A 12,566-nucleotide genomic window follows, 5' to 3' on the forward strand; every position below is an offset into this window, starting at 1 on the left:
ACCCTATATGTGTGTTGTAAGTGATCATTGTCTCATTATCAGAGTATGCATATAATTCAAGGAAGAGCAGTCCTTAGAGCCTTTTTAAAAGTGAACTGTCCCTATTGTTTAGTCAAGGCTAATTGTCATTGTTCCAGAAATGCCATACCTCTCAGTGACGCACAAGGGTTGGTTTTTCTTTTTCCTTCTGTCCTAACAGGCACAGAAAAGTAGAATCACAGGAGGCCAGAGATAGGACTATTAAATGCAACTGCCATCTTTTTAACTAGCCTTGCTTTGCATTTGTATTCAAGAGTGGGCTGTCGTAAGATTTTTTAAGAGAGATGGAGATTTGGATGTTATTAGCAAATATATCAGCATCCAGGCGGCTTGTTTTTTGTTTAGGCGAACAAGTTAGACACCTGATGTACACTTGTGTCTGCAATTGAACACTAAGCGACTTTGTTAAATCATTACCATATGAGTCATTCTCTTATAGAGACTGCTTTTTGTCTCTTTCTGATTCCGAGTCTACATCAAAGGGGATAATAATGCCTTAATCAAGCCGAGAACAGATCAAATAAACCAGACTCTGCTCTGAGAATGTGTGCATCCTTGTTTGTGCTTGAGAGGGGCTGTTCGTGAGCAAAGGCAGACTCTGATCAGCCTTTGCTCTGATGGAGCACTTCATCATAATCAGATTATATGTGGTGTCTTTCTTTGAAAGAAGTAAACCGTTTGCTTCACCACTTCTCCAGTCTATCACATCCTTCTTCTGTCTGTCACACTTAAAGTAAACATTTAATGTGCTAAACTTTCTGGCTTACTCTCCTGACTCTCTCTGTATGTTTTAAAATGTCTTAAAATCTGCATTCAAAACATCAGACCAGCTGTAGAGGATGCTGGAGTCCATTGCTGACCTCATCACGACCTTCACTAAGCCCCGCCATTTCTACTAGGGGCGTTTAGTTGATATAAGCTGCGAATACTCAGCATACCCAAGCCATTTGAGAGAATGAGTTCAGGGACTCATTTAATTGAGCATAACATAAAGCATTCATTTTAAAATGTTACATACATATTATTTATTTGCCAACTGATGGTAATTTTCTGCTAATCTGTGCCAATTACAGAGGGTTTGCATAGCATAGCAATGGATGCATAACAAGAGCTTTGGAGCCTGTGCTCTGTTGCTAAGAATCGTCATTATTGTTGCATGTTTTCATTGGTTTTTTGGTCTGTTGGTGATTTCATGAGCAAATAATTCTGTCTGCGAATTGCTTTCCCAAGCTGAAAACTGTCTCTATTACCGAAATCACATTTTGAAAGAATATTTTTTAGCATGGACAAAGTATGTTAAAGCCAAGGTACACATTAACTAATCAAAGTTAACATTTTTGAAGATTTTTATTGTTCTCAAACCTTGTTTGTGTGTGTATAAGCATTCGAATGTCTCTTGAGAAAGCAATGCTACCTAATGGTTATTCCTACCAACAGCCATACTTTCAAATCAACACCTGCCAAGATTTCTTATTGTCATCTTAAATAAGATAGCATACCTGGTTAAAGTCACCACTTACCACTGGATTCTACTTTAGCACAATTGCCAGATTGCCAGGCAAGCTTTTGCTTTTTTCTAATATAGTATGTCCCTTGTGTTTGGATGGTTTAAATGGAACTAGCAGTGTTTTAAAGTGAAACAATTCAAACTTTTACAAGATGATTAGTTATAGAAAAGTTCTGGGGTGCGTTCTCCGATAACGTTGTCTCTTAGCGCGCTACGAATACTCAAAAGGTACACCTTAACTACAGGTATACCTTTGCTACGTGTGTTCTCCGAACTATACCTTAGGATGTAGCTTAAGGTAAACCTTCTTAAGTTCGACCTTAGCAGTTGCTGTCCATGGTGGAGGCGCTGAATAGGTTGATATCGACGCCTCGATGATCGATTGTGCGCTCTTTCCTTCACAGCGGTATAGGTAAAGTATTGAGAAAACAATGTTCTTTATAAAGAAGCGTTTTAGAAATAGTACAAACTGCATTTATCGGGGCTTATTGAAATACGTACATGCAGAAATAAATATGAGTATGTGTTTATAATTTAGCAAGTGTACAATCCCAAACCCTCACGGCCATAAGTGTGTTAATGTTCTCCACAACGTATGCTGATTATCCACCAGCCGTATCACATTATTGGCGTAAATCGCTCATTTGTGTAATTGGATGATTTCCTCAATAAAAGCGCAAACATGAGAGACATACCGACATTCACTATGTCGGGGAAAAAAGTCCGCAAAAAGAGATCGCCCAGCCACACTGAGGTCTTACTCAGCCCATATCCATCCCCAACAACCTCCAGAAAACTCCCCACAGCATAAAAACGAAGAGCCGCCAGCAGCTGAATTTCGGGGCTGAGGGGGTAGCTCCGTCGAGTTTGTCTTGACAAATCTGGGCCAACAAGATGCAAGAGCTGCAGAATTTGCTCCCGTGGCAGGCAAATTTTTTTTACAATGGTCTCTTCTGACATGGTAGTCAGTGGACTAAAATGTTCTCTTATAAAGTAGTTGACATACACTAACTGGCTCCGCGGACGCCGCCGTCTTTGATTTAAAACAAGTACTCGCTGTCTCGCTGCCATAGCTATAAAGTTTGTGTAAACTCATCTTTCTTTATATAGACTCCTAAGCCTTTTCTGTCAAATGGTTCGCCAGCTGATGTGCCTTAGGATAGTAATTAAAAAAGCTAACAACCATTAGTGTATGGAAACTTTATTAATGAAAACACTTCCATACACTGGGTGTAGGCTATAACAACTTAAGTATTTTATGTGTATAATTTTAAAGTAAAGTAAAAATGTAATTTTAATTCTAAATCAGATTTTATATTAAAAGTTCATATAAAATTTTCTATGTGTAATTAAACTGCGATGTAAAAAATCTTTTTGCGTAGTGGTGGCCACTAGCGGTATGAACCGTAAGCAGCGATAAGGTATAGCTAAGAGCGCTCCAGACCAACCTTACGAACGCATGACTTACAGAAGGTATACTTAACTAAGAAGGTTTCGGAAACCACGTATTAACGATAAGGTACTTCTTAAGGTACAACTTAAGAACGACGTAGCGTTAAGGTAGTTTCGGAGAACGCACCCCTGTTCACTAACTCTGTTTTTAGATATAGCCCAATTGCTATGAAATTAGGTTTTTTATTTGACCGAGTTTGAGCATTTGCCTCAATTCTGTTTTACAGTCTCCACAATTTTCTTTTGTCTTTTTTGGCAGTTAAAAATGCTTTGCAATTCACAGCTGGTCCCCATCAGAATAGCATTGATGCAGTTTACCTGTTTACGAGCACAAATCGCACCATTGACATACATCTACAATTCATTTTAGAGGAATGTTTTTAAAGAACATTGCTTTTAACTGGCCAATGAGGACCAAGCAATGATTAAAATTTCAAACACAAACTGTCATGATATCCAATTTTCACTGAGTGTTGTGTCAAAGACCGAAACATCTGTTGATTTTAATATGCTTTGAGCACTTTTTTGAACTTTCAAATAATAAAATAAGATTGTTAGTATCTCAGCATGTAATCCTTCTATTTGGATACCAACTAAACGAATTTCAAGAATTGAGTTGTTTTGCTCTTTGATTAATTGTACTGTTGTGTCAAAGAGCCCGTATTTTTTTACGGAATCCAAAAACTCCCAACCTGGTAAAACTTTCTCTGGGTGTCTCACTTTCATCTGTCATCTTCAAGTTTCGAGTGGCAGTTGTACCCATATATATATATATTAGTGCTGTCAATCAATTGAAAACTTTAACTAGATTAATCACACATTTTTTTTGTGATTAATCGCAATTAATCGCAATAAAAAAAGAAATGTTTTTGTACGTTTTTAATATATTTTTTAATGTAATAATTTCACAGTTAATCAAATTAATGTAGAAACAACATAAAGACAGTATATTTTAAATACTTGTTTAAATGGCATCTTTTAACCTTAAAACAATGCTAACATAAACCAATAATAAATGTCATGTTTACTCCTGCCCTTCCTGTCTTAACAGTTAGGAAATATACAGAAATTTAATAAAGTTATCAAAGTTATATGCAGTCTGCACTGCATAAACTATAAATTAAATAGTTAATCCTTATTAAAGCTACAAAAGTTATTTAGTCAAGAGCAGCGAGTCATTTTCTCTGTTCCCTTTGTTCTTTAACTTTACTGACAGGAAGCTTTATTGGCTGCTGTCCCTTTAAGAGCAGACAGACACGCGGATCTCACCGTTTATATACTGTCTATGGATCTCACCTCATTCTCTCACAACTCTTTTTGTTCATTTTAGACTTTATATAAATCATTTAAGATTGCTCTTATGAGGATAATCGACAAAACTGACACTTTGGGATGTTTATTGTTAGTTCAAGCGCTTAAGAGAACTGGATTCTGGCGCCCTGTCTATGCATTGTGTGTGTGTGTCTACGTGTGTATGTGTCACATAAGGGCATTCACAGACAGCACATTCTCTTTTGTCTTGCCACGCTTGAAATGTTTAAAAGCATTTAAATGAATAAGAGCGTGATCATATAATGTAAAGCTAGCCAACGGATGGCAGAAACTACGGATGCTGCGTTAATTGCGTTAAATATATTGACACGTTAAACCAGACAAAAATTAATCGCATGCGTTAACGCGTTAACGTTGACAGCACTAATATATATATATATATATATATATATATATATATATATATATATATATATATATATATATATACTAGTGCTGGGCAGCGGCAGAAAAATATTGTGATTATTTGCATGATCTTCTGCAATTAATTGCATTGTTATGCACAAAAATTGAATAATTAATTATAAAGTAGTGTATTGTGCACTTTTTTCATTTAAAAGTACTGCTATATGAACAAAAGTTCAATAACATTTCATTTGCAAACACATTAAACAAATAAGGTGCTTTTTATAGCAGTATTCCTTTTACATAGTAGCATTGAAAATATTTATCGTAAATCTCAACTTATAACATTAATGTAATCAAATTAAATATAAAACCAAAGCTATTTGCCACTGTCTGGACATTAACATTTATATAGGAAACATTTTATAGTCATAGAAAAACAAGTTATGCTCAGAGTCCAGAGCCTTATAACAGGCGCCTTCCGAGTAGAGACCTGCGCTATCGCAGGACAACAATTGATGGGCGAGTGCGGGAGCAGGCGAGTAGAGACTCGTGTGTAAGGGATAAGGGTGTATCACACTAGGCAATCTTAACCATGCCTGAGCGTGTCTGAGCCCCAAAGTCTGACCCATGTGATCGCTCCGTGCCGAGGTTTGTTCAGCCGACCCTGGCTCTGTTGGAAGAGGTGGGCCAGAGCACGGTACGCATGTAGTGTCAGAGCGATGCGTGCAGCATGATTGCGTACACATTTCTGAGCTGCAAAAGTGATAGATCTGTAAAGCAATGTATTTTAATTGTATTGTAATGTAGGGCTGTGTGTGTTTCCGCTTCCCAAATGACTGAAAATTATAAACCACAAAGTAAACAAAATGACGCTGTGCAGAGCGAGAGTGCTTTTCTGCTGCCTTCAAGTGCTAACAGACACTTCCTTTTTCCTACTTATGAAGTCATGAGCGCTGCTGCAGTCTTAGGCCCACCCCAAATGCTCTCATTGGATGAGACATGTGATGACACCCATCCCAAGCCAGTGCTGCTCAACATCCCACGCCTCCTGTGACCCATGGTTTGTCTGTATCCTATGTGTATTCAGAGCCAGTGAGCTACGGACTTTCATAATAATAAAAAAAAAAATGTGTTAACGCAAATGCAAATATAACACGTTAACTTGCCCAGCCCTATAATATATACCTAAATGCTTCATTAGCATTAGTTATACGCATGTTTATCTTTGAATATTCATTGATATTATGGTGAGTGACGGCAAGTTGTCTGTTCCAAAATGGGGGATGCATCAATGTATCTGGAACGGTCGAATATTGCACAAGGACACAAGCTTTTATTACCATTTATCTGCATGTTATTACATTTTTCCAATAATGACTTCATCCAGTTTTCACCTGGTCCACTGCTGCTTTAATCACATGCTCTTCTTGGCTTGCCGTCATAAGTGCCTGTCGAGTTAAAGGTTTAATACAAGATCTCAGGATGTCTGCTGACTTGAAGAGCTTTTGGCTCCTCACAGGAGCTGTCAGATAATTTTAAGCAGCAGTCAGGGGTTTCAGGTTGCTTGTCAGAAATGGCAGTAACTTGCTGCTCCAGTAGAGCAGTGTGTCTTGAAGATTCTGACATGCTCAATAGCTATTTAAGAGGATGGAGCTGAAACCTAATGTGGGAATGATAGGACAGAGATGGACGGTGTCGCTGTTGGATCAGAAGGTGCGGGGAAATGTGACAGACTAAGGCAATGTGATCATAGCCTTTTACGTGTGCTTGGAGTTCTGCATTGATTTGTATGTAACATCAGAGATGGAAATCATTAAAAGCCACAGAGCAGTCTAGCACAATCGATATGAAGTCACATGGATGCACACAGGACCAAGGAGGAGAAATAGAGAAAAAAGTGAGAAATACAAAATGTAAGCATAATAATTATTATTTTTGTTATTAACATTTTATTTGTATTTATTTTTATAATAATAATAATAATTATTATTATTATTATATTATAATAATAATTAGGGCTGTAGCTATCGAATATTTTAGTAATCGAGTATTCTACCACAAATTCCATTGATTAATCGAGTAATCGGATAAAATTGTTTTTGCTTAATTAAAGTGCAATATTAATTATGCAAGAGAAAATAAGACTTCTGGGTCTCTTAAAATTAACAACTAAGTTTCCTTTTTTTAGAAAAAAAATATTTTTTATTTTTTAAATGCATAGAATGCAATGCATACATCAAAAATAAACAAAGGGATTTGTTAAAAATAATAAAAGTAAAACATGAAAGAAATGTTGTGTGATTAAACCTAAAAAAATAAATAATGTTTGATTTTTTTTTTAGTAGTAGGCTATGTATATTCTGCTGAACAATAGTCTTTAACCAGACTTTTATTTTGACGGGTTGGCGTACCTACAGTTCTGTGTATGTGATGTGATGCTAGTTTTACTCAAATCAAATGGTCAAATGCTCATGAAGTGACTGTCAAAGCAGTTCTGGAGATGTTGAAATCACCGGAGAGTCACGCGTGCTTCAGTGTGTGTTAATAAAGGAAGACGCGCTTCTGCTCCATTCATTAACAGAGACATACAGAACATGCAGGATTCATATTTAAATAGACTGTTTCAGCTTAATATTTACAGATATTAGTCCATATGGTGATTTGATGTAATTGCAATGACCTATTTTTGATTAATTCATTCAAAATTTGGCAAATTCCAAGCCATTCCGCATTTAACTGTAAATTCCGTTTTTATGACTGGATTCCGCGATTCCCTCCGCGTTTTCTGCATCGTGGAAATCATAGGGCTCTAGTTGTGGTATGCCAGCTCTATCTTGCAATGGACACACGACACAACGTTCTCTTTACATTTGCCCGCACCCTCAAATCAAAACACTGCTGACTCCTTGCTGTATGCGATTTCAGACGCAGAGCTTGTGTCTCCTTCCGCTTTGTGGTTGACGTAAACGCGTTGTGTCAAAAATCATTGCGAAAGAACCTGACTGAGATTTAAAATCAATTAAAAGAGGCTTCGAGGCAGAGGAATTTGCCTCGATCATTTTTTGTAATCGAGTTACTCGAGGAATCGTTTCAGACCTAATAATAATTATATTATTATACATTTTATATAATTTATGTTTATTTATTTATTTTGTTCTTTAATTTTATGTATTTATTATTTGTTTAAATAATAATAATAACATTTTTTTTGTCTTATTAATATTTATTTTTTATTTAATAATGACAATTAGGTCAAGGTCAAGTTTATTTATATAGCCCTTTAAAACTGCATAAATGCTGACCAAAGTGCTTCACAACATACCAAACAAAACATCCTCGTACAATACAGTTTAAACACTAATAATAAAATATGAAAAGAAACCAAAACAAAAGTAATCAAATTAAGACAGGAAACATCATGCAATTTAAAACAATATTTAAGACTAAAAAATTTATATTAATTTAATAATTAATATAAAAGTACACATATGCCTGAGAAAAAAAATATGTTTTAAGAGAAGATTTAAATGTAAAAAGAGTAGGGGAAAGTCTAATAAACAAATGTAGGGAATTCCAGAGCTTAGGACCAAGAACTGAGACTCTGTCACCTTTGGATTTAAGTCGAGATTTTGGGAGATTTTATATCATCTGGGTGGTTTATCTGAGCATTCTCACTGAAGAATACGAGTGGAGAAGGTCTGAAATATATGAACGGGCAAGACCATGAAGTGATTTAAATACAAATACTAAAACCTTAAAATCAACTCTGAATCGAACAAGTAGCCAATGAAATGATGACAACACAGGTATAATATGTTCTGTCTTTTTTGTCCCTGTTAAAAAACGAGCCGCAGGATTCTGTACCAGTTGTAATCGCGTGAGCGACGACTGATTTATTCCAGCATATAGAGCGTTATAGTAGTCCAGCCTGGTTGAAATAAACGCATGAATAACGGTCTTCAAGTCCCCACTTGCGAAGTCCCCTAAGCTGCAGAAAACTAGCTCTAAATACAGAGTTGATTTGTTTATCAAATTTTAACTCAGGATCAAGCGTAACTCCCAGATTTTTTACTTTATCACGAATATTGTCTTGAAGGGAGCCAAGGGTAGAACTAATATTATTTAAAAGGTGTGAAGGGCAAAACAACATAACATCTGTCTTCTTTTGATTTAATTGAAGGAACTTATTGTTCATCTAAGCCTTAATGTCCTCTAAACAAGCTAGCAGAGAGGAAACTGAATCAGTACTTGATTTTAATGGAAAATAGAGCTGAGTGTCATCGGCATAAATGTGATTTAAAACTCTATGGGACTCAAAAATGAAATGAAGAGTGAGTAAGTATAAGGAAAATTAGATTGGAACCAGAATTGTGCCCTGGGGCACCCCACAAGTGAAGGGAACTGAACTTGATGAAAATTCTCCAATTTCCAACAAAAAATTCCTGTTTGTGAGATATGACGCAAACCAATCTAGTGCACCATCACGAATGACAACTTCAAGGTCCAATCTCTTTAACAAGATACAATGATCCACAGTATCAAAAGCCGCACTTAAGTCCAATAATAGAAAAATATGACAGTTACCAGAGTCTGCAGATAGTAAGAGGTCATACCCTCAAAAGTGCAGATTCAGTTCTGTGTTGAGCTCTGAAGCCAGACTGAAGGATCCAGAATGTTTTTAGAGATTAAATGGGGGGGGGGGGCTGATTTAGTACACACTTTTCCAGAACTTTGTGCAAAAATGGAAGTTTCAAAATGGGCCTGTAGTTATTAAAATCAGAAGGATCAAGATTTTTTTTGAGTAAAGGATGGACCACAGCCTGTTCAAGTCAAAATGGTACAGTACCCATTTGTAAAGAGCTATTGATAATAGAAAGTAGACTTGGCAACACAGAGGACAGAACATCCTTTAGTAACTTTGTGGGAATGGCATCAAAAGAGCAAGTGGTTGGATTCATGAACTCAGCTCAGAGTGTGAAATAGTCTGAAATTTAGGAAAATAATAATAATAAATTACTATTATTAATAAAAAAAAGTTTTTATTTGTTTATTTATTTAATACTAGATTTTGTTTTGTTCTTTTATTTTTATGTGTTTATTGTTTCATTAATAATAATAATAATAATGGTAATTTTTCAATAAAATAGTAATAAACAATAATAAAATACCATTGTATGTCTCACATTAACCTGCTCCAGGAAATGTTGTTTTAAGTCCCCCACTTTAATGTGATTTAATTGCTATTTTAGTTATATACTAATCAGTTTTATGTATATATAATTTTGCACATCCCTGCTTCGAAGGTAGTAATACATTTCATTTTTTTTAATAAATTCCTTGTTTATGTGAATGTTAACCATCTCATGTGAAGTACAGTTCATTAGCTAAAAAGAAAAACACATTTTAGCATGCAGACTGGAGGCACAGGTGCCCGTGTTCACTGATGTGCTGTGCTGATTTAGGCCCATTCATATTCATCAAGGCAGAAACATTGTAATGTGCTAAAGCCCCTCCATTAAAACAGCAGCAGCGTGGCATGAATATATGATTTAAAATAAATGCGCAGGAGTGGTTTTACTTCAGGAGGTTTCGCTTTTCTTTAAACTGTCTTAAGTGAAGTAAAGCAACTTATTGGGTCTTAGTTTATGGGCAGAGGAGATGTTGCTTGATGACATTGATTTGCTTTGCTGAAGCCCAACTGGTGTGTGTGTGTGTGTGTGTGTGTGTGTGTGTGTGTGTGTGTGTGTGTGTGTGTGTGTGTGTGTGTGTGTGTGTGTGTGTGTGTGTGTGTGTGTGTGTGTTCACTGTTCACCTAGCCCAGAGCATATGCGTATGAATGAAAGTGAATGGAACGTAAAGTCTTCTTTAATCCCCATCTGTCACGATGACAATGCAGCTTGAAGGCAATCCTTGATCATGTTTTGACATTTATGTTCTCCTTGTAAAACTATTAGCTTACACATGCTGCCACTATTGAGCCAGAGATAATGCTTTAAATGTGTGTGTGTGTGTGTGCTGTCATTAACCAAACTGCTTACAACTCTAGTGATTTTCCGCTCAAAATCAATATTTTCCTCCTCTTTTTTCCAGTTGTCATCAGGGTTATTTTAGTTTGATTTATTTTCTTATTTAGCTTTTGTCATCACAAATTTAGCTTAGTTCAGTGTTCAAGTTCACTTTATTGGCATAATTCTTATACATACGTGTACAACACACAACCAAAACAATGATGAATAAAGAAAAAGAAATATAGTAGTAATATAATATAATGTAATCTAAAAAAAATCTGCTCTATTTAGTTTTTAGTGATTTTTTTAAATTAAATGTTATGGCTATATTATGATATGATATAATATATTTTTCTAAAACCAAAATACATTTCATGATAAAAGTTTCTCTAGTTTCAGCTTTTTCTGTTTCAGTGTATTTAGTTTTTAATATAAGATTAGTATTAATCTAATATAATATAGGAATTTAAATGAAAAACAAATAAACAAATAAATAATAAAAATGTATTTTGTAAATTTTATTTCTTCAGTATAATCAGTTTATCGATTTATTATATTTTTTTCATGGCAATATGATATTATGATATAAAAAAATAGGCTATAATTTCATGATGAAAGATTTTTTAAGTTTTTCTTATTTTAATTTTGTTGTTTGCAGAATGCTTATTTTAATTATTTCAACCGATTTTTGTTTTTGAGCGGAATTTCTCTTTCTGCTGCTTTTTGCTTGCCACTAACTCGTAGCTATTCGCCGCACAGGTGACTGACCAGCTTCTGTGGGATTTGATGTCACCTTTAGATCGGTTCAACTGAAGATGGAAACACTGGAGTCCGAGCTGACGTGTCCAATCTGCCTGGAATTGTTTGAGGACCCCCTCCTGCTGCCCTGTGCCCACAGCCTGTGCTTCAACTGTGCCCACCGCATCCTGGTCTCGCACTGCTCCAGCACCAAGCCTCTCGAGTCCATCTCCGCCTTCCAGTGCCCCACCTGCCGCTACGTCATCACGCTCAACCAGCGCGGCCTGGAGGGCCTAAAGCGCAATGTGACGCTGCAGAACATCATCGACCGCTTCCAGAAGGCCTCCGTCAGTGGGCCCAACTCCCCCAACGAGTGTCGCCGGCCGCGACCCTACAGCGCCCTGCTTGGCGGGAGCACGAGGGGCAGCCCCGCCAGTAGCGCCATGTCCCTCGAGCGTGTCGGCTGCCAGTTCTGCGATCAGGAGCCCCCGCGAGAGGCCGTCAAGACATGCGTGACGTGCGAGGTGTCGTACTGCGACCGCTGCCTGCGGGCCACGCACCCCAATAAGAAGCCCTTCACCAGCCATCGTCTGGTGGAGCCGGTGGCGGACGCTCAGCTGCGTGGGCTGGCCTGCCTGGAGCACGAGAACGAGAAGGTCAGCATGTACTGCGTGGTGGACGACCAGCTGATCTGCGCTCTCTGCAAGCTGGTGGGACGGCACCGTGAGCATCAGGTCACCTCACTTAGCGATCGCTTCGACAAGCTCAAGGTGAGTCCTGAACTTGATTCTTAAGGCAAGACATCCCAGGTAACAAAAAAAAAAAACGAACTAATAGATATAACCATGCTTCCCCAGTTGATTGATAACATTAAGAACTGCAGTTTTCTTAGTGTTACAAGTTTTATGTAATGTAATTTTTTTATATGCAAATGAGGCATTGTCTAATTAAAGGAATAGTTCACCCCCAAAAAATGAAAATTTGGTGTAAATGTACTCCTCCTCAGGCTATCCACAATGTTTTTTCATCAGAAAAGATTTGGAGAAATTTAGCATTGCATCACTTGCTCACCAATGGATCCTCTGCAGTGAATGGGTGCCGTCAAAATGAGAGTCCTAACAGTTTATAAAAACAATAATCCA

General features: G+C 37.0%; 1 protein-coding gene across 6 annotated transcripts in view; it reads left to right on the forward strand.

Annotated features, from left to right (window-relative positions):
• Positions 1–12,566, forward strand: part of LOC132109448 (probable E3 ubiquitin-protein ligase MID2) — a 149,760-nt gene that overhangs the window by 75,141 nt on the left and 62,053 nt on the right. For 3 of the 6 annotated variants that reach the window (XM_059515523.1, XM_059515520.1, XM_059515524.1), the window contains exon 2: positions 11,486–12,194. In XM_059515523.1, coding sequence (XP_059371506.1) covers positions 11,502–12,194 — 693 coding nt within the window. In that variant the 5' untranslated portion in view covers positions 11,486–11,501. Of the gene's footprint in view, positions 1–11,445; positions 12,195–12,566 lie in introns of those variants that run through there. The other 3 variants (XM_059515522.1, XM_059515521.1, XM_059515525.1) reach the window with 2 other exon arrangements.

Source organism: Carassius carassius, chromosome 29, assembly GCF_963082965.1.
Source record: "Carassius carassius chromosome 29, fCarCar2.1, whole genome shotgun sequence".
Classification (NCBI taxonomy): domain Eukaryota; kingdom Metazoa; phylum Chordata; class Actinopteri; order Cypriniformes; family Cyprinidae; genus Carassius; species Carassius carassius.